We start from the raw sequence: 23,438 nt of genomic DNA, 5'->3' as shown, positions 1-23,438 counted from the left end.
AGAGGCAGCTGTAAATTAGTGGAAAAACACTGAGCTTGGATCAAAAGACTCATGTTTAACTCCTGGTTCTGCCACTTACTATGGGTGTGATTTTGGCTAAGTCACTTAACAAAACACTAACATGGTTGTTTCTTTGTACAAAAAACACACATTCCTGCCTTAAAAAATATTAAATGAAATGTAGCATGTGTGAGTATTGCCTTGGAGTTCCTTGTTCCTGTAAAGGATCATGGAAATGCAAAGGTTTTTCTTCCTTTGTTTTGAATCCTAAAGCCAGCTTATCCTCCCTGGTTTTGGCATCCCCTGGTCCTCCATAAACTCTTTCCTCTAAATCCATATCATCCGTTGTTGTATTCACATAGTATCTATTACAGTAGGGACTCCCAACCTACGGGGATTCCCTGTTAGGAACCAAGCTGCACAGCAGGAATTAAGTCTTGGGTGAGCCAGCAAAGCTTCATCTATATTTACAGCCGCTCCCCATCGCTAACATCCTCGCAGTCGATGGAAAAATTGTCTTCCATGAAACCAGTAGAAGTTGGGGAATGGCTGTGTTATGGTATAGCGTGTTTTTAAGGGTAAGAATAAGCTCTTAGTGCTGGTAGTGAATGAGTTCCATGGGCCATCTCATTTAACTCAAGGGATAAATCCTATTTGACTCCATGATACCATTTAGGCAACTGATATTTAGTAACAAGAAGTGTCTTGCCCTGAGTCACCCAAGAGTCAGGTAGAGGATGTGGAGTTTGAACCCAAGCAGGTAGCCAGCTCCTGGAGTCTAGACTCTGAAGTATCTAAACCATACTGGTTAGCATCAGGAGTGTTTTGCTTCATTCATTATTTCTCCCTCATGTGCCTTGATTTCTTGACTGAATTAAAAATTCCTTAAACTGGAATTTCAATTCCAGTAATTGAGGTGTTGAGTATACCTAAATTATCTTGATGATTGCCATAAAGCCTAATTACTAGTATTTGTGGATAATTTAATGTAGATTTCATGAGGCTACAATTTTCCACACTGCTTCAGTATCCTGGAAGCAAGGACTTTTGACTCCTTCCTCTTTGTCTCCAGAAGCTAATCTTCCACCATATTGAGCTACTTTGATTTGATTTTCACAGGTCAAGCAAAAAACCTTTTCTCTGTTATTCTCCCAAAGACACTTTGCCTGCCTGCCTGCCGAGGCCCAGAAATCCAATGTGATCAGTGCATCTGTCAGGGGATGGACTTGTTTGCTGCCAGTGGTATTGTTACCGAACAAAACACACGCGCTTCCTTTGCATCCAAAGTGCCTTGGATCGCTGAGCAAGAACCTTTCTGACTCAAATGAAAACCACCTTGTGTTAGGTGAAATATGAGGAGTTAACCATTTGTTTGCTGGCGTGCATTTCCCACGAAAAACTCAAAAACAGAAATTTACCTCAGCCATGGAAAGTGATGTGCCAAGCATCATATTTGCATATTAAAACCGAAAACTGATTTGCATGTTATTTCAGTGTCTTGTGTCACGTTCAGGCATCTGTCAAGCCCACTTAGATAGAAACAGCTTGTATAGTAGGAAAGTGTTTCTGTGCATATCTGACTGAAAATCTAGGTGCCCTTTTTTTTTTTTTAAAGCAAATTGTCCCCACTTCACGTGCTTTTTCTTCTGGCTCTGTATCTGAAAATGCTAAAGATAAGACTGAAATCTCATGTCTTGCATAGTAGTTCATTAGGGCCCATTCATTTTTTACTATATTCTATTTATTTAATTTTAAAATATTAAAGAAAAATACTGACTCAGTAATCCATCATCCTAAAATAAGCTGTTAAAAGTTTCATATTTGTTTCTTTCCAGTATCTCTTTTTTCTTTATGCTTACAGAGACAAACACACTGGCACTCTTACGTATATATTTGTATACATTTGTTATTATCAGCATACATGTTCGGTCTCTTCATTCATGTCCAACTCTTTGCAATCCTATGGACGGTAGCCCACCAGTCTCCTCTGTGCATAGGGTTCTCCAGGTAGAAATACAGGAGTGGGTTGCCATGCCCTCCTCCAGAGGATCTTCCCAACCCAGGGATCAAATCTGTCTCCTGCATTACAGGTGGATTCTTTACTGTTAAGCCACAAGGGAAGATTACTGTTTTAATGTCAGTCTTTTTTTTTAACATGAAATGACTAGAATTGTGAAACAATCTAAATATGTAACAATAAGAAATTGATAAGGCCCTAGTGAATTAGAGCCCTGGTCAAGGCCGGAGCCCTGGTAAGAAAAACACTAAGATGTCTAGTTGAGGATGGCTTTTCTGTGTGGCAGTGCATGGAAAGCAGTGCATTGTCATAGCTCTTTCCTTCCTGATGTTGGAGCAACTAGCCCTTTGCATTGTTCCAGGCAACCAAATAAAGATGAAATATCTTCACAACCAAAGTCACTGCTGGGTACTAGTGAAGCACAGCAAAGACCAGGATTTGGTTTTGTTTGAAAACACAACCTTGAATAATAGTTCATCCCATTCATCAAACTTCTATGCATTGAGTCTCATTGAGGTGAAAATTACCAATGGAAATAACGTCTTGTCATTGCTTTGCCTTTGTTATGTCAAATCCCTTCTGCATAACACACAAAAAGCCTAATTAATGGAGCAAAGAAATGCAGGTAGGTTTTAGCTCTAGTGCTGTGGAAATAGTTTCTATTAGCCTTGTACAGGAATCAATTTGCTGGGGATGTTAGCACTTGCCACAGAGGCCACTGGCTTTCTCCTTTAAGGAAAGCCTGCCTTCTTAAAGGATAAAAGTATGGAGAATATGGAAGTTTGGAGAGAAAGAGCAGTGAAATAAGAACTATGAAACTGGTTGGCAAGAGATCTTTGCTTTACTTTCTTTCTGACCCTGAATATCTAGGGCTCCTGCTTTTCACTTTTCATAGCAGCCTACCAAGTGGGAGAGCATCCATGGACATGCCGTTTTTGCTTGGAGCTCATCTAGGCAGGAAAACATAAGGAGGCTACTTCCTTCTGAATAACCAAACATGAGCTCTGCTTTACTGTTTATCTTTGATGCCAAAGGCTAAGATGTCAACAGTTTAACAATTTGGAGAACCAGCATAGCATACCTTCACCAAATGTCATGTATTTCAAGGTTTATAGTTTAAAAGACTAAGGAATTACATCTCTCGCTACAATAATTAATGTGAAATTGAAATAGACTACATTAGACTGAAGTAATTTATCAACAAATAGAAGACTGAAGAGTTACTATTACTCTACAAACCTTCTACTTCCAAGAAGAAAACCATCTTAGTTAGTGGTTTGTAAGTTGTTTCCTGGTAATTGTAACTGTCATTTAATATTTCATAAAGCTTCTTCATATGATCTAGATATTATTATCTTCCAGTTTATGGATGAAAAAGTCTAATGGAGAAACAAATCCGTGGGGAATTGAAATGGTGCCCTAGACGTCAGGCCCAGGAATAAGCATGCTCAAAGTCGGGGCATTCTTGAGGTCACCCTGACACGTGGGGACTGGGAGGGACGGGTGTGGAGGGAAGCCACTTTCAGCTCAGGCTACACCACCATAATGCCCTGGTTTGCAAACACACTGGGCCCTCAGTGGACACTTAGCACTTTCCCCAGGATTCAGTGACATCCAGTAACTCCACTATGCTATCATTCAGGCTTATCAGTCCTTGCCTGTATCTCCAAATTTGGCCTAAGAAGAGTGATTTAGGGGTATCAGTACATGGCATGAGAAAAGGAGCATGAAAAAGAGATTATAAGAAAACCAAGTTTTTGAAAGTTGAGAACTAACTGGCATGGATTTCCAAGCTAGAATCAAAAGTTTAAAGTCGAGTTTTCTAGTGGTTTGCTTTGTGCCTTTAACCATTCATTCTCCTTATGGGAGAAATGGGCCTTAGGAATAGAAATGGGCCTTAGAAATGGGCCTTAGGAATAGAAGAGCTAAGAGCATGCCTTTCTGCTCCCATGAAGCTGTAAGGAATGTTTCATTTGTGGGTTTCTAATTGTTAATAGGTAGTTCTTCTCCTGCCCCTTCCTTCTCTGTGACCCATCCATTGCTTTAAATGTGAAGCAGGGTGAGTATTCAGCCCATCTTCTGCCCTTGGCCTGAAGGGGTGCTCCATTGACTAAGCAGTGAGATGTTGAGCATAGAGTGTGATAATTCAGTGAGAGTCAGAAAGTAGAAGCAGCCTCAGGAAATTACAAACTGCAAACTTGACATTGTTAAATAGGGGGAGAAAAAAGAGCAAAAATATCAGAAATATATTTTTTCTGGCAGGCTTTCAGCTCCAAAACGGGACTAATTCTACCTTTTGAAAGAAGATAATTTCGATGTTTCTTTTTTCAAGAACACATAATTGAAGTTATTTTCCCTCTGAGAGAAGGAACCTCTTGTACATCATTGCAAATGGACAAGAAAAATGAACAGCTCTGGTACCCAGAGTGATAGAGTATTCATTATCATGTAGTCTCTCTGAATATCTTGGCTGCCTTTTCCTGGTGTCGTATCTGCCTGGGCGGTGCTTTTCTGGTAAGGTTAAGATTTTCACTAAGGTTAAGTTACCCAGCACTCTGTAACTAGGAAATCAACATCAGGGAAGGACTCATGGAGGAAAGATGGCCCATGCTGAGGTCAATATCAGAGTAACTCAGAGTCTAATATGATGACTGATTTAAGTAGCCATTTTGTAACATGGATCCTTAGCACATGTTTTGAAATAATTAAACTGGTGATAACAAAGACTGAAGGAGGCAGGTGTTCTCCTAGAGCTCTCTGTTGTTTGCGCCTTAGTGTATGCAGTTTACCATGCTTCCTTTTCTCTTTAGGAGGGATAGAATTCTGCTTTCTCTACCCAAGAAGGAGTGGTGGTAGGAAAGGGTGGTTAGCTTTTGTATGTTCTTGATTTCATGCCCCATGTGTAGTGAAAGTTCTGTAGGCTGCAGAAACCCTGTGACCTGCCAGCTGCTTAGTCAGATTCAGAGTGCTGAATGAAGTTCTAGATTGTTTCAGGAGATGCTGATAAGTAGTTTAAGTCCTCCTGTAAGTGGAAATCTCTGTAATAATGAGGTTTCCACTTACTCAGTGTGTGTCTGTTTTTAATAAACTACAAAGTATCCGTAAATATGAATATCTGTGATTTCACTATAAGTATCTGTAATGGTATGTGCCTTTCATATTATAGGCACAAAAGTGTGATAGACTCAAAGGAATCTTTGAAAACACCATTTTACACATAAAGATACTGAGGTTCAGGGAATAGAAATGATTTGATCAAAATGACTGGACAAGTTAAAGGTAGAACTAAGATTAGAGAGAGAAATAGGTCTTTTGTACTTAATAGGTTTTGATGTAAGAAAGTATAAAACATTTCAAATACAATGAAGTACTATACAAATATGACAGATACTCTCATTTGTGTTGTTCTTTATCTGGCAGAGGTTTTTTTTGCTCACCAAGCAGATTCTGTCCATGTGCATTTTGTTTGCAGAAACTGTCCTTATTTTTTCACAGTGTCATCCATAACCTTTACCAGGGGTCTAGATCCAAATTTGGCTACCATATTCATATTAAGCTTTCCCTGGAATGATAAGTAGCTGGGCTCCTAGCAAGACAAGAACCATGGCAGAGAAGAGCCTGATGTAGATATTTGGACATTTTCTGTTTCCTGTCACGTTTGTGTCAGGAAAAAAAAATTTTTTTTACTATCTAAGGAAAAAATTTTCATTGTAGACAAATGGAAAATATAAATAAAAAGACTGTAAACCACTGGCCCGTCACTTTTTAACCGTTAACTTCTGAGTGTATATCTTTCCAGTCTCCCTTCTGTAAGTTGGAGGCAGGCAAGCCTAGGCAGTTGATGATTCTCCTCCAGGAGTGAGCTCCCCTCCTTCCTATCTTTCATATGGTCATATATGGAAAATAGTCTAGCTATGAGCTCAGAAGGAAGGGGAAACACATTTTGGTGAGAAGTTAGCAAATGTACTTAGTAAATACCAGTTCTTTTAAGGCATATTAACCATTAAATTGCTCAGAAATCGCATGATGTCTGGTTGCAATTTTTAAGGAATCATTCTCTTTGGTGTTTGAGGTGTTCACCAAAGACATACTTCAGAAGCATGACTTTAGTAAAGTCAACCCACCATTTTCAGTTCAATTCAGGTCATGTGTGACTCTTCGTGACTCCATGGACTACAGCACGCCAGACTTCCCTGTACATCACCAACTCCGGAGCCTACTCAAACTCACATCCATCGCACAGTGTTGCCATCCAACCATCTCATCCTCTGTCATCCCCTTCTCCTCCCGCCTTCAATCTTTGCTAGCATCAGGGTCTTTTCCAATAAGTTGGTTCTTCACATCAGGTGGCCAAAGTATTGGAGTTTCAGCTTCAGGATCCGTCTTTGCAATGAATATTCAGGGTTGATTTCCTTTAGAATTGACTGGTTTGACCTCCTTGCAGTTCAAGAGACTCTCAAGAGTCTTCTCCAACACCACAGTTCAAAAGCTTCAATCCTTCGGTGCTCAGCTTTCTTTATAGTCCAACTCTCACATCCATACATGACTACTGGAAAAACAATAACTTTGACTAGACAGACATTTGTTGGTAAGGTAATGTCTCTGCTTTTTAATAAGCTGTCTGGGTTGGTCATAACTTTTCTTCCAAGGAGCAAGCAAGCATCTTTTAATTTCATGGCTGCAATCACCATCTGCAGTGATTTTGGAGCCCCCAAATATAGTCTCTCACGGTTTCCATCGTTTCCCTATCTGTTTGCCATGAAGTGATGGGACCGGATGCCATGATCTTAATTTTCTGAATGTTGAGTTTTAAGCCAACTTTTTCACTCTTCTTTCACTTTCATCAGGAGGCTCTTTAGTTCTTCGCTTTCTGCCATAAGGGGGGTGTCATTTGCGTATCTGAGGTTATTGATATTTCTCCTGGCAATCTTGGTTCCAGCTTGTGCTTCATCCAGCCCAGAGTTTCACATGATGTACTCTGCATATAAGTTAAATAAGCAGGGTGACAATGTACAGCCTTGATATACTCCTTTCCCGATTTGGAACCAGTCTGTTGTTCCATGTCCAGTTCTAACTGTTGCTTCTTGACCTGCATACTGGAGGAACAGGATGGGGAGACCACTTTCTCCCCCACAAATTCATCAAAAGATCATTTGAGTGCTGAGAGCAACTTCCACAAAACAACTTCTGAACGCTGGCAGAGGATACCACGCACCCAGAGAGGCAGCCCATTCTCTTTGAAAGGAGGTAGGACAAAATATAAAAGACCAAAAAAAGAGAGACCATTTTAAATCTCCTCAGTTCAGTTCAGTAGAGAGATCATTTTAAATCTCCTCAGTTCAGTTCAGTTGCTCTGTTGTGTCCAACTCTGTGTGACCCCATGGACTGCAGCACGCCAGGCTTCCCTGTTCATCACCAACTCCCAGAGCATCCCAAACTCATGTCCATCGAGTCGGTGATGCCATCCAACCATCTCCTAATGGTTGTCTGTTGCCTGAAACAGTCTTGAGTTTGACCACAGTCCATTTCTCTAGCCTCATCCTAGCTCTGTTCTTCCTCTGTTTCTTAATATTTTTGCTACTGTTCATGGTCTTTTGTGCATATTATTCTTGCAATATCTTTACTTTTTTCCTCCTTTCTTCCTTTTCTCTTTTTCTTTCTCTCTCTTTCTTCCTTTCTTTCTTTCTTTCTCTCCCCCCTCCCTCTCTCCTTTGTCTTCCTTTTTTTCACCTGGTGAAATCCAGTTTATCCTTTAATCTCAAACTAAATAGTCACCTCCTTTCTGGCAGTGTTCTGCTATCTCAGAACACTGAATTCATACCTGTTTTTTCGTACTTACACTTTACTGTAATTGCCTATTTTCTTGTCTCTTTCTTCCTAAACTGAGTTGTCAGAGGCATGCATGAATCCTGAATAATTTGACTTTATAATGATAGTGCTTAGCACTTGGCGTTTCCTTAGGAAAAGTATGTTAAGAGAATTTTGAAGGAGTTCTCTGAAGTTTACTTCTCAATAACTCATCTGTGGATCATGTAATTTTTTTTTCACCTTTACTAGGAGGTCCAGGCATTTCAAAGAACACACATGCTAGTGATTAATATTGATACTTATAAGAATGTCTCTTCCCTAGAAAAGGTTAAAGACTGTGTTTATACTTGTTTTGCAGTTCTTTTGTTTCACTATTTAGCAGTAAGCCTCCACTCTGAAAGACATGTTTGCTTATTAAATAATACAATCAGTAGATTAAAATCCAAATGACTATAAAATAATAGAGCTAGAAGTACTTGGAGACAACAATGTCGAAGCCCAGAGAGGTTTTGAAGTGGAGCCGAAACACACCTGGTCTCAGTCAGGGCTCTGCTATCTTTCAGAGCTGGTACTTCACACAAAGTTGCTCAGTTACCTTCTCTGAGCCTCAGTTTCCTCATCCATAAAAAGGGATCCTGTATCACACAAGCCTGTTGTATAAACATTTGAGAGTACATATATGTGGAAGCAGGCACTTTGAGAAAGGTCATATAGATACAAGGAATTATTGTGTCACAATGAGTATACCGCTGGTACTATTCACATTTCTACTTTTGAAGACATAAAAAGCAAAAAATGCATCACACATCTTGCCAGCCCTCTCTCACCCCTACTTAAAAATTTTCAATTGTGGTCTATTGCCCAGACACAATTTTAGAAACTGCTTGTTAAAAAGAAATGAATCAGACAGTTATTAATTTTTCCTAGGATGTGTTAAGTTCTAAGCAAGACAGAAATTGAAAGGGGTCTCTTCATCCCAATGAGAAAAGTACTATAAACTACTACTTTGAGACTTGAACCTTGAAGAAAGTCCTGAGCTGTATTTTTCTGAGTATGAGAGACAACTGGGAAGAAATTGAGGTTTTACCAGTATGTTTCCACAGATTTTGAGCATTACCCACTGGATACAGCACATGTGGAGAGCTCTACAGCCAAATAAGACCCAGAAACACTGAGAGAGATGATCTCTTGGGGTCTTTAGTCATAAGAAGAAAGAAAGATAGTCTTAAGTCGTGTCTAACTCTTGCGACTCCATGGACTGTAGGCTCCACTGTCCATGGGATTCTCCAGGCAAGAATACTGGAGTGGGTTGCCATTTCCTTCTCCAGGGGATCTTCCCAACCCATGAATCAAACCCAGGTGTCCCGCATTGCAGGCAGATTCTTTACCAACTGAGCTATGTGGGAAAATACTTTATTCAAAAGAAATACTAAGATTCCAGGACAGCCATTATATGAGATTAGAATCTAAAAGAAAAGAACCTTTCCAAATGTGTTACTTCAGAAACAGTATCAAAAACAAATAGGAAGGAGTATTTGTAGAATAAAAGAAATAATAGACACATTTTTTCCCCTCAAAATCAGTGAAACACTGACATGGTAAATACTTTGAAATTAGACCTCTGCTTGAAATGTATGTTCTTAAAGGTAGAATCTGAACTGCTGGCTTAGATTTACAGAGGACAAACTTGGTTTTCTTTCTTTGTTTATATGAAAAGGAAAGCAAGGAGATATTAGGGCCAAACAATGATAAATTGTGTCCATTCTCTGAGGGTTGGGCTGGAAACAGGAGTTATGAGATTTTCTTTACTAGCTGTTGATTTAAATTAAAACAGCCACCACCATTAATATTTCATGCTTTTCTAGCATTTTTCTCTATGGAAAGTAATGTTTGGTTTAAAAAAATGCAGAGTTTTAGAGCCAGGTGATACCAAATTTGGTGTGTAAGTTCTCTCTTAATTGCAGACCTGCAAAAAAAAAAAGAATATAGATAATTTTCCTATCTCGTCTTCATTGTTGTCACTGTACAGGGATAGTCCTCTCCCTCTGAGGCAGGTTGGGGGATCCAGAGTCCCTTTGTTACCATGGCTTGAAAGTAGTAGTTAAGCTCTATTTAGCATGAAAATCAAGTTGCCTGCGTGAATCCTCAGTCACATCAGTTGTGTCCAACTCTCTGTGAACCCATGGACTGTAGCCCACAAGGCTCCTCCGTCCATGGGATTTTCCCGGCAAGAACACTGGAGTGGGTTGCCATTCCCTCCACCAGGGGATCTTCCTGATCCAGGGATCGAACCCACGTCTCCTGTGTCTCCTGCATTGCAGACAGATTCTTTACCACTGAGCCACCAGGGAAGCCCAAAAATCAAGTTATCTTAATTCTCACAAAGACTGTGAGGTAGCATTCCCAAGCCCATTTTACAGAAGAAGATCTGAAGTTCAGAAAGGTTCACAGGCTCACTTTGCTAAAGCACTATCTCCAACCATAATGCCACTGCTACACCATATATTCCTTCACTGTCATTGGCCACAGTAACTTTATGTTCTTATATGAATATTTCTGTAAAATTTTCCTAAAAGTTGATAGCATATATGAGCAATTTGAAATTTAATAGTACCAGCAAATCACTCCAATGTTCGTATCTGCATATATTCCCACCAATATAGTGTGCTTTTTGTAAAGAATCATTTGTGTGTGTTTCTCACCCTCACTGGACTCAAGTCCTCTCAAAGGCAAAGACGGTGTCTAACACATCTTTATGCTTGTGGAGGGTACACAAATAGACCCTGTAAGAATGTGTGGATAAACTAATAAGCAAAAGAAATGTGAATGAGTCAAGAGCTTCTTTAACCTCACACTAACTCTATAAGACAGACATTGTTTGCAGTTTAGAGGAGGCCCTGAGATTAATATTTAATGTTCCTAGGATAAGCGACTTCACTTTCACTTTTCACTTCCATGCATTGGAGAAGGCAATGGCAACCCACTCCAGTGTTCTTGCCTGGAGAATCCCAGGGACGGGGGAGCCTGGTGGGCAGCCGTCTATGGGGTCGCACAGAGTCAGACAAGACTGAAGGGACTTAGCAGCAGCAACAACATTTATACAACAGTTTAAAAAACTTGTACAAAAGTTGTTTGATACAACTGAGATGAGAAGGGACTTAGCAGCAGCAGCAGCAGCAGGATAAATGAGTAAATCTAAGATGGGCTCTTGTTCTGGCTTTACCTTAATCAGCCCTGCCCTGATCTTTTGGGGCATCAATTTCTTTACCTCACAATGAGTAGTGAGGTAATGATTCTGCAGGTTCCAGACGAAAAATAATTATAGAGTAAAAGGTCAAATAGGTACCGATCAACAATTTCACATGTATTTAGTTTAGAAGGCATTTCATGCCTTAAACATAACACAAATAATTAATAACCCTCTTGGTTGTTGAAATAAATTCTGGTAATATAATCATGAAACTTTTGCACAGGGATATGGACTTCAAGGGATTTTCACATCCAAGAACTCATTTGGTATAGTAAAGACAATGTGTGAATGAATATGCAGCTTCATATTTTGTTGAATTGATTCTTGTAAACTACTCATGAAAGGAGAAACTTGGTCAATGATTTTAAGACTGGATAAACATCAAGGAACTGCATTCCCTATCTCAGTTCTTCCCCTTAGCCACAGGGAACATCATCACTGTTATTTCTAAACTTATAACAGTCTTTCTGTTTTTAATACTTTGAAGATACTGGGGTATGCTATCGGAAATGGTCAAAGTTAGAATATAGGAAAAGGAAAATATAAGAAATTCCCTCTTATTTACATAGCACAAGCTGTTTTGCATCTGGCAGCTTCTTGGCTGATCACCTCAAGTGTTCTTTCCCTTGACCTTTGATTCCCTCACATTGCTTTCATCCAGGTGCATCCATCTATTGAACCCCAATCCAGTGTTTAATGCTGGTGATTTACTTTCTCATTTGATATGTTTGTTTGCAGTGCAGGAGTGGTCTAGTGGGGTGGGGATGTGAGGGGCATTTAACATTCTTAACTGGAACACACGTTCCTTCACATTCTGGACCCCATGTATCCAATAATATTCATCTTCTTTCTTATGTCAAGCTTTACATATGGTCTCAAAATATACAACTGCCAGGAGCTCCTTAAGCCACCTGGTTTTTTCCTCACCTGAATGTAAGATACTTCAACCCGTATGTTTCCTCTCCTTCAGCTGAATAAGTCCTAATCTGTGTTGACACCTCTCCTCTCCTCTGGAATTCTTCCTCTCATGCCAGAGTCCCCTTTGTGCACTTTCCACAATTGCTTTATTGTTAATTATTAGGGTGCCTATATCTCTCGCTTGACTGTAAGCTGCATAAGGGAAGAGACTGAATATAGTCATCCTTTTTTTTTTTTTTTTTACAAATATACAACTGGCGCATAGAGACTGCTTGCAATTGTTGAATGAAATACAGCTCTATTCTTTTTACACATGAATTTCTAAAGCCTGATAGATGGCTTATCTAGACAAGGCAAGTGAATAAAGTGGTACCTCCAAGGTCAGACCTTGAATAGCTGGTAAAGCCAATCAATCCTAAACGCAGGTCTTCTAATAGCCCTGTCCAGTGCAAACACTACCTGGCTGCCTTGGTTGATGTCTAGATTGTCCTTAAAGAACTTTGTGTTTTCTGCCTTTCAGGGTGGACCAGCAGGGTCCATGGGACCTCCAGCTGCACCCTCCTCATTCCGCCCTGAAGATGAGCTCGAGCACCTGACCAAGAAGATGCTGTATGACATGGAAAATCCACCCACCGATGAATACTTTGGTGAGTGGGGTCTAGAACTGACTTCTGAAATAAAGGTTCTGTTCTGTTTTCCTTAATCAGTAATTAGGAATAGTATCAGCTCCACTGGTAGAGGCTTTGAGTCTTGATGCACTGGAGTTGGTACACACGTGCACACACCTGAGTGTTCTGGATACTGCTTTGTGAAACTGCTGTACATGTGATATCTGTTTAGCTTGGACTAAAATTTCAGGAGTTATGCAGAGTTTCTTGAATTCAAATTTTATTTTAAAAGTTAATATTTGACAATTTATTAGCTTCTCATTAGACAGACATAGGGTTTCTATGTGGGTTCAGGGAAATGGGAGACGTTCATTTACAAGATGGGGAATTGGGTGGTATCGAAACTCTTTGCTCTTAATTTTTTCCCCTATTTAGGAAGAGTTTATCTCTTTGTTTTTGTTTTGTTTTGTTTTTTTTCTGCTCAAAACCTGTGAATAATTATCAATGGTTAATCCATTCAGTCCATTAGTGTAATGTCAATTTATAAATTAAAAGCCAATTGCTGCTGCTGCTGCTGCTGCTAAGTCGCTTCAGTTGTGTCTGACTCTGTGCGACCCCATAGACGGCAGCCCACAAGGCTCCCCTGTCCCTGGGATTCTCCAGGCAAGAACACTGGAGTGGGTTGCCATTTCCTTCTCCAATGCATGAAAGTGAAAGTGAAAGTGAAGTCGCTCAGTCGTGTCCGACTCTTAGCGACCCCATGGACTGTAGCCCACCAGGCTCCTCCATCCATGGGGTTTTCCAGGCAAGAGTACTGGAGTGGGGTGCCATTTCCTTCTCCGATACGCCAATTACGAGGTATTAAAAATACATAACCTGTCCTGAAGGAGGTTGGAATTATTCAGAAAAGGCAAAAACAGCACACAAATAATTGATAGTCTAGGTATACCAGGTAGAGTTATAAGAGGGACTTAGGTCAAATGTTATAAAATGTAAACGCTCTCTGCATCAAGAACATCAGGAATGCTTTTGAGAAGAATTAATGGTTCTTGAACCTGGACTTGTTAAAGCAGTGCCTTTCACATTTTCTGTTTCCTTCCTAATCTGTTGGAGATCAATATCTCCACAGAGTATAATTAAAATTAGTTACTAAGAAAATGAAGTAAAAAGAATATAAACTGGAAGACAGAGTTTTAGCGTTGTTATTTTTAACAGGAATAAATTACTCTATTAAGCTGCTAGAAGACTTTTGCCTGGAAAATCTCATGGACAGAGGAGCCTGATAGGCTACAGTCCATGGGGTCGCTAAAAGTCGGATATGACTGACCGTCTTCACTTTCACTTTTCACTTTCATGCATTGGAGAAGGAAATGGCAACTCACTCCAGTGTTCTTGCCTGGAGAATCCCAAGGACGGGGGAGCCTGGTGGGCTGCCATCTATGGGGTCACACAGAGTCGGACACGACTGAAGTGACTTAGCAGCAGCAGTAGCAGCAAGCTGCTATAATATTTTATAAATACTGTCTGCTTCTGAACTTGTCTCTTCACAGAGTGTCTTAGTCAACTAGGCATCCATCCACCATTCTGAGTAACCCTGCTGTAAGAACTTCTAGAGAGAAGATATTACATTTGGGAAGCGGTAGGATCAAAGGCAGAGAGGTGGAAAAATTGCCCAGGACTTTTACTTATTCAAATATTTTCTATTTTTATATCTTCCCACTTCTTATTTGAGAATATTTAATAACAAGCAAACTGAGGGCACTGGTCCAAACCCACATCATAAATGGACTGGATTAGAATATGAAAAATTTGGCATTTATTTGTATTCAGGAGACAGTGTATCTTAGCTAAAAGAGCATAATAGTGGGGATAAAGAGTCATTCTGATTCCTTTTCTGCCTTCCACCAGCTAAACATATTGGCCTGTTTCTCCACTGCCTCAGCCCCTTTTCCCAAATCAAGAGTGTGAAGCAAATGTTATTTAGTGTTTCTTTCATAGTAAGTTCACTATAGAAACATCATTAATGCAGAGAAGTGTACAAAGCTAAAAGTCGATAGAGACTAGCACAAGTGCATCTGTGTGTTCAGTCGCTTCAGTCTGACTCTGTGGACTGTAGCCTGCCAGGCTCCTCTGCCCATGGGATTTGCCAGGCAGCAATACTGAAGTGGATTGCCATGCCCTCCTCCAAGAAATCTTCCCAACTCAGCAATTGAATTCACATCTTCTGTGTCTCCCGCATTGCGGGTGGATTCTTTACCCACTGAGCCACCTGGGAAGCCTAACACAAATGGATAGAGAATAGTATAAAAAGAAAAAGTCTCTAGTTATATTGAAATACACTAAAAGTATATCATGCCCTTGTCACTGATATGGGAGAAGATCTTATATTGCGACCTAAGATGATAATTGAAAAAAGTTTATTAAAAGTGAAAAATAAGGCCCTTTATTATCTGTATTAAGGTATATCAAAAACAAAAATGCTAACATGCCAAATATGTATGCTTCAATTATCATAGCAACAGAATAGATAGAAATAAACAACACTGACCATAGGTTGTGACTGTATTAATGAATATATAATAAGTACTCTGGGAAACATGTAATTAAATATTATCTTTGCCTTCAAGAACTGTCCCAGCTCTACTACTTTCCATCTTAGACAATGCAAACAAATTGTTTACTCTCTACATCATTTTGTTTTGCTGTATTTATAACATGGAAATAATGGCTGTTTTATACTGTTACTGGGAGTATTGAATGAAATATTTATAGAAAACACTTAGTCAAGTTCTTGGCATGTAGAAATATACTCAATAATCAGAGTTATCCTATGCTTTACTTAAGAAAACAAGATATGCCCATTAAAAATCCATTAATAATGCTTGATTTAAAATTAAGTTCCAAGCAAAACTAGAACATATGTCACCAATCGATAAATAATCATTGCCAAATGAATGTTACAAACCACGAGAGGGAATGTGGAATAATGATTAAGTTTTATTGAGTGCTTACAATATGGCAGGACTATTATATACCATGTACTTTATAAGAATTTGTTCATTTCATCCTTACAGAAAAAGCTATAATCCTGTGAAGTAAATGGTATTATTATTTCCAGATTAGAAAACCAAGGCTCAGAAATGTTAAGTAATCTGCCCAATATCAACAGCTAATAAGTTGCAGGAGTGGATTAGAATCTAAAATCCAGGTCTATACAATTTTTTTTCTTCTAAAAGCTTTTCCCACAGCTTTATTGAAGTATACAAAGAACTTCACATAATGTGTATAATTTGGTGGATTTAGATGTATGGATACACGTGTTTTGCCATCACAGCAATTCAGGTAATAAACATATCCATCCCTTCCAAAGTTTAGTCTGGATATTTAGGAAAAGTTTTATGGAAGAGATTAGCTTTGGACAAATGGAAAATAAGAGATGGTATTCTCTTCTATGTTCGTGTTAAGTCACTTCAGTCTTGTCCGACTCTTGGTGACCCTATGAACTGTAACCTGCCAGGCTCCTCTGTCCATGGGATTCTCCAGGCAAGAATACTGGTGTGGGTTGCCGTTTCCTCCTCCAGGGGTTCTTCTTGACCCAGGATCAGACTTGTGTCTCCTGTTTCTCCTGCACGTGTAGGCAGGTTCTTTACCACTAGCACCACCAAGTAGATAGAATGAACTATATAGATATAGAAACTATATAGAAAATATAAATTGATCCCAGGATGATTTAAGGAAAATTACTTTATATGGAAAACATCCACCAATGAACAGCCTATTATGTGCAGGCTGCTCTGCTGGGTAGGTGTTAAATGCACATGAAACAAGATAGACATGGGTCTTATATTTAAAGAAGCTTATTGTCTAATAGAGGATATGTGCAATGTTCTGGCACTTAATTAATAAGGGAAGGCAGAAAGTGACAAGTAACTTATTCAAAGTTCAGCCAAATTCCTTTGAGAGTATAGAAGAAAGAGAGAGCAAATTATGAGGCAGGTATGGAAAGTGTTTATAGAGTAGATAAACTTTCAGTTGTTTTTTAAATTATGGCACTAGGACTTGGAAGTGCAGTGATAGTAGAGAAGTGATGTCATTTCTGATGAGCAGAATTTTAACATAAAAGGGAATAAAATCACTGGAGTGAAGCATCCATGTGGGAAGGAACAAGATATTGGGAAATAAGGTTAGAGAGGTAGGCTGGAACCAATAGCCTAAAGACCGAGTATTTTATCTTATGTAATGAGTCCCACACGTTGAGATAAAAGGTTATGAGAACTATTTCATGAAATGTGGTTAAGACTATGGTTTCCAAAGCCAGAATGCCTTTTCTACCTCTCATGGTAGGTAGAAGCAGAAAGCAAAGGATGAGTTAACAGGACTGTGGTTTACTCTTCTATTCTTTAAACATTAAATATTTCCCACGCACATTTTTCACACCTGCCTCTATGCTGGGTGCCAGGGACAGCGAGATGCAGGATCTCTGCCCTCAGGGGACCCACAAGTTCCTGGGAAGGATGGGAGAGGGGCAAGCATAGTAGGGATATCGGTGCGGCAGGGAGTGCGGCACTGTGTTGGGTCTGCCAGAGACACTATGTGAGCATAGACAGAGTTAAGTCTGTCTGAAGATGAAGGGAGGAAGGCTATGTATCATGTGTTTGCAACAGAAGGGCCTGACCCAAGAGAGATGAATAAGAGTCATCTCTTGTTCTCTATCAGAATTTTACCTTAGTTCCATTCTGGGCTGGAAATAGCATTGTTAATCACCACCTTAAAAGAATTTCTCACTCTTGCATTAACATTGCTAGCCGTACCTCAGCTGCTCACTTTTTCTATCACTTTGCCTATTTAATGCTGAAATTTTCATCGGCACTATAGCTGATTTGCTGAAGGTCATTAAGAGCTTTCATGTCAAAGATCTCCTATTAGATTATGAGCCATACCAGTGAGTGAGAGGGAACAAAATGTAAATAAATGGCATCAATGGAAAAGGTTCCCCTGTGGTCATGTTGGTTTTTCTCTGTGCAACTCCTAGTTTCTTTTTCCTTAAGTGGAATAATTTATGAATATATTTGGTTTTTTGTTTTGTTTTGTTTTTCATTATGGAGTTTCCCATCAGTTTTACCATGTTTTCTTTATTTAAAGAACTATAATTATGGTATGTTCAGAGTAGGGGAGGGATATCAAAAGGTCACCTCACGGACGACTTGAGTACAAAGGAGAAAAGATACCTTCACAAATAGAGTTTGGAAACTTTCTTAAGGCAAGTGATGAAACTTAGCATCACCAATACTAGGACAAACTGACATGTGCCAGCTGATTTGATGTAGTAGAAAGTATACAACATTGTCTATGTAATAGTCTTGCTGAAATATGTAACCTGAATCTAACCATTAGGAAATAGACAAATGTAGATGATGTGCCATTCTTAAAGACAATTGTCTTGAATTCTTTAAAAATGTCAGTGTTATAAGAGACTATTTAAGATTAAAGAAGATGAAAAAATACATGTCATTCAAATGCAGGGCATACATTTTGACTGGATCTGGATCAAAAATCAGGGCATTTGGGGAGAGGTTAGAGAAATTTAAATATGAACTATATATTAGATAATAACACATCAGTGTCAATTTTGTGGGTATGGTAATGGCATTGGTGTATAAGACAGTATCCTTGTTGTCAGGAGCAAATGTTGAAGTATTTAGAGTGAACTGTCATTATGTCAGCAAATTGTTTTGAAACAGATAGATAGATGTAAAAATACTGTGAGGAGGGCAGACTCATTTCAGATTATAACTACTAGAGATAATATAACTACACAGTACACCCTTTCTCCCCCACAAAAGTATTGAAGCCTGCCATAGATGAATTATCTTTTTATATACATGCTGTGTGGCATGTAGGATCTTAGTTCCCCAACCAGGGATCAAATCCGTGCTCCCTGGTGTGGAAGCAATAGATTGCTAACTATGAGACCACTAGGGAATTGCCGTAAATGAATTATCTTAACACTCCCTTCTTGGGCAGGAGGAGTAAAGAATCATTCCTGTGTCTTCTAAATTCGACTGTTTGAAAATTCCTCTTTCTTATGTATCTGTTTCTTTGTTTTCTACTGGACACATACCCTTTCTATTGTTGGTGAGATGATAAGCATTGTGGTGGTGATGACCAAAGCTGATGTTTACCTAGAGCTCTCCAAGTTTAAAAAGGTTATTCACAGTCATGGTCTGACTGATGGACCTGGTCATGACCTGATACAAAGAGCCAACTCATTGGAAAAGACCTTGATGCTGGGAAAGATTGAGGGTAGGAGGAGAAGGGGGCGACAGAGGATGAGATGATGGGATTGCATCACCGACTCAATGGACATGAGTTTGAGCAGACTCTGGGAGATAGTGAAGGACAGGGAAGCTTGGCGTGCTGCAGACCATGGGGTTGCAGAGAGTCAGACATGACTGAGCAACTGAACAACTACAATAAAAATGATGTTTTTATTTCTCTGATGAAGAAACCAGGATTGAGAGAGACTCAATGAGTTCAAGTTACACAGCATAACTTTTTGGATTTGGACTTACTCGTCTCATCTTAAGTTCATTCTGATTCGTTACCATTGCAAAAAGTTGTAAGCTGTCCCTGTAGTTAACTACTCCTGTCCCTTACCAATTCTTTCCCAGGGCTTCTGTAGTTCTGACTTCATTGTCACTGGCAAGATACTTTGACTGTCTTTAACTCCTGAATTACCTGGTGTAACTAAGCATAGACTTTTTGCCATGGCTCAGATACATACTCTGGAGAGATAGCCCACCTCATACTGCTCTAACAACCACATGAGTTGACTGTTGACCTCGGAGGAAGCAAATCACTGATAGCTACAACTCATCTTGTTTTCTCAAGCCATTTCTTGATAAAATATTATAAGCTAGAACCTTCAACTGATCTCAGCTGATTTTTTTATAATGATTTCATCCGAAAAGGTGCTAGTTTTACTGTTCCATTGCCCCTCCTTTTCCATCCTCATCAAAAATTGTAACTGTTACATTACAATATTAGCTAAATGCTACCAAAGATGAACCATAAGAGAGCAGTATGATCAGTCCAGATCTTTGAAGGGAAGATAGCCTTTCATGTTCTGAACATTTTGCATCTACTGGACTTGAATTTTGGTTATATCAGATTCCCAAGTGTCTTTCTGGTAGCAGGGATGTACTTGAATAGGCCTTGAACACTATGTTGTAGGGGAGAGAGAGGAAATATAGAAGAAAACTGAAGATAGGAGAAGTTTTCTTTTAATTCAGTTAACCACACAACAGAGCCTTAGCTCCAATCATTTGCAAGGCTACAGGCCTTGGTTCAAGTGCTTGCATCTTGGAGCAACCTGTTTCCCTGGGCAACTAGAAGACTGTGTTTATGCTAGAAGAGACTCTTAGTGCCAGGGGTAGATACACAGAAAGAACAAGGGGTAATGAACTATAAATTATTATAATTTAAGGTCAAGTTCAGAACTTAAAATAGAGGGAGGATTTTTAAAACAGATATTGAAACTAATGGGGGAGAAAGTTATTGCTAGAAAATTGTGGAACTTAACAGCGCTAGTGGCCAACATTGGAGCTTATACATGGGTGCTAAGTTGCTTTAATCCTGTTCAACTCTTTGAAACCCTATGGACCAGAGCCCACCAGGCTCCTCTGTCCATGGAATTTCCCAGGCAAGAATACTGGAGTAGGTTGCCATTTCCCCCTCCAGGGGATCTTCCCAACCCAGCGATTGAACCCACAACTCTTACGCCGCCTGTATTGGAAGGTGAGTTCTTTACCACCAGCGCCACCTGGGAAACCCTAGAGCTTATATTTTTCAGGTATTTTTGAGGGGGAAATAGGGGATGACAGAGGATGAAATGGTTGGATGGCATCATCCACTCAATGGACATGGGTTTGGGTGGACTCCAGGAGTTGATGATGGACAGGGAGGCCTGGCGTGCTGCAGTTCATGGGGTCGCAAAGAGTCGGATACGACTGAGCGACTGAACTGACTGTAAAGGACAGTTGAGTTTGTCTCTAGATATCTTTCAGCCACATCTGTGAATTTATCCAGGTGTTCTCCATGTTGGTTGGTATACCCAGAGCCTCTGAGTTTTGTGCTTTCATTCATTTTGAAAGAGAAAAGGTGTTGTAGGTGAGAGGTTCCATGTCTCAGCCTCTGACTGCAGCATGACTCCCTCAAAAATAATGATATTCTGGCTGCACAGACCCTAAAGCAGAAGGCAATAATCTTGGAATACAGAATATCTGGAAGTGAATAATGGAATGTATCTGAGGATGGACTGAAAATATCTACCCGCTTATTTTGAAGCATGAAGCTGTAATTATCTTGGCAGTGTTTACATGGTGTTGTCTTATTCTTTCTTCAAAAAAAAAAAAAAAGACTGAAGTGTGTGAGTCTCAGAATCGTTTAGTGAGCTATTTGAAGAATCCCTATGCCTTTAGACAGCACTAGGTAAATTCTCTTCATAAAACTTGGCATTTATCTAAGTTTTGTTTTTGCTTATCTCTTGAGTATTGTTAGTGAGACATATTGAGAGTTTTTGCATAAAGCTAGAAGTTGGTTCTAGGGGAAGTAGCCTTTATTGCTTCAAAGGACAGTTGGACAAGAGTAAAATATGTGAGGCAGTGGGGACCTGGCATGAATCAAGCCATAAAAGAAGAAAGATTCAGATGGGCATGGCTATGATTACTTTATTGATAAAACCACATCATCACATTTGGTACTATGTATCTCCTCAATTGAGAGCAAGATGGAGGTCCCATGGATGTGCGTGAGTAGAAGCAAAATGCCCCAAACAAGGGGAAGATGGTCTATTTCTTCTCTATACTAGTAAGAGCAAAGGATAAATGAGCATGTCTAGAAGACTTAGACTAAGAGGCTTAGCAAACTGGAAACCACTATTTGAGCTACAGTTGAAGGAGTGGAGGAAAAAAACCTAGAGCCTTGAAACCTACTGGAGAACTGCCGTGTCAAAGAGAAATTAGACTTAATATGTATTATTCCAAAGTCAGCAACAAAAGCAAGTGAGGGGAAGCTGGAAAATTTACATTCCATATAACGAATTAACATGTTTAAGTGACAGAGGAAATTTTTGGATGAGCCTAGGACAAAGCTCAATAATCCCTTGTTGAGGAAGTGGTGATAAGTATTCAAGCATTCATTGGACTATGAGATTAGATTTCAGAAATGTTATCCAACTCTGACCTTCTGTGACTTAGGCATCTCAGCTTGCCTGGGAATCAAGCTCTTGCATCTAATTTGCAGTGCTACCCAGTTTATCATTACTGCTACATGATTACAACTAACATTTATATAATGCTTCGTAAAACACTTTTATATTGTGTTTGTTATATCATTTAAGCTAGACAAAAAAAGAAAGAGATAGCTGCTCAGTCGTTTCTGACTCTTTGCAATCCCATGGACTATAGCCCACCAGGCTCCTCTGTCTGTGGAATTCTCTAGTTAAGAATACTGGAGCTGGTTGCCATTCCCTTCTCCAGGAGATCTTCCCAACTCAGGGACTGAACCCAGGTCTCCTACATTGCAGTCAGATTATTTACCATCTGAGCCACCAGTGAAGCCCTAAGCTCGAAGCTGCCCTGCAAAACAATGTGTTTGTTTCCATTTGGTATATGAAGAAATAGAGGATCTGAGTGATTAAGGGACTCCCCACTCCACCCCCCGTACTACTCATAGCTCCCATAAGCAGCGAGCCTACTGACTCCAGACTCTGCTCTCTCTCCACCCCATTACATCCTCTCAGCACCATGTTACTGGGTTGGTCATTGACTATGAGATAAATCAGTGAACATACTCTTTTTTTAGCTTCTTCATTGGTATAAAGAGAAACATGATTACTTGGAAAAGTTTTTAGAGGGTCTCATCTGGCAGGCTCTAAATAATTTGTGTCACTGTTTTTTTTTAATCATTATTATTTTGTGGCAAGAAAATGGTTTCCAAAGTTCTCCTGTCAATTACAAACTAGAAAGTGATTCCAAATGGGAGCCTCTTTTAGTACAGATGGAACCTGGGGCCTTAAGGACCTTATTTTCACAGAAAAATGACCTAATTAATTAAAAACCCCAAAGTCACAGTGGAAGAATAAGTAGAAAATAAGTGGTTTAGAGAAAAGGTGGTATTGATTTGGGGAAAAATGAATTTCTTGATTTCGTTTCTCTCCATCTTTTCACTTAAGGTCTCTGTGGGTCATGGGAATAAAATGTCTTCTGTTAATGAGATATATTAGATATACTTCCTTTTGTGGTAGTGATTTCTGGTAAAACGTTTGCTCAGGGCAATATATGATTACAGCACTAAATAAATAATAATCCTAAGCATTTTATGTGTTCTATCTTAGTACACGTTAATTTTTAATTAATTTGGCTACATGGTGTATTTTTAAGCATTGATGTGGAAACCTAGACTTGTAGTATCATAAAGAATCATTAAATCTTAGAAACTATACAGGACAACCTTTCATTTTCCCGAAAACTAAAGCCTAAATGACTTGTTCAAGGTTGTAAAGCTGAGACTGTTTTGAACTCTATGGCCAAAATCCCCTTTCTGAACAAAGGATAGAAATTAGTCTCTGCTAGTGAGTAAAGGCGGAGAAGGCAATGGCAACCCACTCCAGTACTCTGGCCTGGAAAATCCCATAGACAGAGGAGCCTGGTAGGCTGCAGTCCATGGGGTTCCTAAGAGTCGGACACGGCTGAGTGACTTCCCTTTCACTTTTCACTTTCATGCATTGGAGAAGGAAATGGCAACCCACTCCAGCGTTCTTGCCTGGAGAAGCCCA

General features: G+C 39.5%; 1 protein-coding gene across 13 annotated transcripts in view; it reads left to right on the top strand.

Annotated features, from left to right (window-relative positions):
- The window catches only part of LPP (LIM domain containing preferred translocation partner in lipoma), a 757,855-nt gene that overhangs the window by 540,536 nt on the left and 193,881 nt on the right, over positions 1–23,438 (top strand). For all 13 annotated transcript variants that reach the window (XM_005201494.5, XM_015471873.3, XM_059884788.1 and 10 more), the window contains one exon: positions 12,514–12,640. In XM_005201494.5, coding sequence (XP_005201551.1) covers positions 12,514–12,640 — 127 coding nt within the window. The remainder of the gene's footprint in view (positions 1–12,513; positions 12,641–23,438) is intronic.

This window comes from Bos taurus, chromosome 1 (assembly GCF_002263795.3).
Source record: "Bos taurus isolate L1 Dominette 01449 registration number 42190680 breed Hereford chromosome 1, ARS-UCD2.0, whole genome shotgun sequence".
Lineage (NCBI taxonomy): Eukaryota > Metazoa > Chordata > Mammalia > Artiodactyla > Bovidae > Bos > Bos taurus.
The sequence above is the reverse complement of the archived record's forward strand: the minus strand, read 5'-3'. Positions and strand labels throughout refer to the sequence as shown.